This window comes from Rhagoletis pomonella, unplaced genomic scaffold (genome assembly GCF_013731165.1).
Source record: "Rhagoletis pomonella isolate Grant_MI unplaced genomic scaffold, Rhpom_1.0 Rhpom_scaffold_00005, whole genome shotgun sequence".
Taxonomy (NCBI): Eukaryota; Metazoa; Arthropoda; class Insecta; order Diptera; family Tephritidae; genus Rhagoletis; species Rhagoletis pomonella.
The window spans coordinates 7,362,839-7,364,512 of record NW_023458559.1 but is presented as its reverse complement, the minus strand read 5'-3'; the positions used below and the strand labels follow the sequence as shown (position 1 = coordinate 7,364,512).

Sequence of the window (1,674 nt, the reverse complement as noted above, 5' to 3'; positions counted from 1 at the left end):
TTAGGGAATTAACTGTATTTTAGTTGAAAAACCTTACAAATTAACAAGTAAACAGAAGTAGCAAACTACATATATCATTTTCAATCTGGTCCAAAATGGTATGTCCAACACTGTATACTGTGAAGAACAAAACTGAGTCAACGGAGATTTTGGGTCAATATTTGCAAAGTTTTTAAAGTAAAATTTTTGTGTTTTTTTTAATAAAAATATGGTTCAAGCTTAAACCGAAACCATATAAGTCAATCTAACACTTTTTTACAGAGCTTAGAAAAATTCATCAATAGTTGATAAAAAAGTCTAAGATTGTCTTATATGGTTTTTGTTTAAGCTTGAACCATATTTAATAAAAAAAACACAAAAATTTTACTTTAAAAACTGCAAATATTGACCCAAAATCTCCGTTGACTCAGTTTTGCTCTTCACAGTATATATTTAGTATTATTTAGACTCCTGGACTGCGCGTTTCTAGAAATCGCCGCAGCAATTCGTTACGCTCATGGAGTAATTTTTTCGTTTCCGTAAGTACACGATTTAGTTCCTCACTTGCGGCAGCTTTCCTTTCTTCAGCTTCTATCATTTTTTTGCGCATGTAGTACAAGGAATGCATACTTTTTGCCGCATTCGTCTTTTTCGTTTTATGCGGAGGCTCATCTTCGTCTATAGAGACTGGAGATGGCGGAATGTAGGATGTTGAGCTGGACATCACACTTGAATTAAGTTGGTCGGCAACGTCACTGACCGCCATTGAGGACGCAACTGGACCGCAATTTACCGTACGGTCACTCGAAAATATTTCCTCAAAAACATCGAAATATTCCCATGTAATACGACCTCTACCTAAAAAATAATTACAAAAAATACATAAATATTCATGTATATGAGAATGTCAGTTCACTTACTGACCTGTACTGTTTTTGTTGTTGTTGTCTTTAATTGTCTTATACGTTGTTTTCATATTACGTATCTTGCGGTCCAGTATGTCCTCATCTACATTCTAGCCACGCAAATTCATATCCCGCGCGATTTCTGGCCACAAAGTCTTTTTCCTTATTTTAGGGTCTCGGAATTTGTCTTTCCTCTCCATGTATATATCGAAGAAATACTTGGTGGCTCTTGCGTCCCATTTAAATGTTTTTAGCCCTGACCATCAACTAATGGAACTAAAGATATCAATTTGATATATGTATGTACATATGTAATTGCTTTAAGCAGCATTTACATGAGGCGAATCTCTAAGGATTCAACATCGCATTCAATAAAATCGCCTGTGTAAATTGTCTTTCAATTTTCAAGAAAGAGATAAAATCGTTTTCTAAATGCTGCTTAAAGCAATTACCTTTATCATAGATGGATCAATTATGGATTGCAACCAAACTTGATTTCTTAAAATTTGTATTATGAATAGCAACTCATTACTATTAAATATAAGGTAATGGAATTTTTAGTGCCGAGCAATATTCAACTGAGTTTAAAAAAGATGGTAAAATAGCGTAAAATTCATATGGCATTATTTATAAAAAATAAAGTTGCTTCAAAATAGGTTTGTAAATTGAAAAATATATGAAAACGTAAATTTATAAAGCTCTTTAAACCTACTTTATTTTTTATGAATAAGGTCAATAACTTTTAAATGCAGGCGAATTCGCCCGCGCCCCCAACCCCGAGACTAGGTGC

At 33.5% G+C, this 1,674-nt stretch overlaps 2 protein-coding genes across 4 annotated transcripts in view; both read right to left on the bottom strand.

Annotated features, from left to right (window-relative positions):
* LOC118738671 (MOXD1 homolog 2) overlaps positions 1-1,674 on the bottom strand; it is a 1,114,343-nt gene that overhangs the window by 473,805 nt on the left and 638,864 nt on the right. The window lies entirely within an intron of this gene.
* Positions 387-1,288, bottom strand: LOC118738675. The gene is made up of 2 exons (XM_036469588.1): positions 904-1,288; positions 387-837 (listed from the first exon to the last, which is right to left on the bottom strand). The coding sequence occupies exons 1-2, from the start codon at positions 953-955 to the stop codon at positions 443-445; spliced, it is 447 nt and encodes a 148-aa protein (XP_036325481.1). The 5' UTR covers positions 956-1,288; the 3' UTR covers positions 387-442.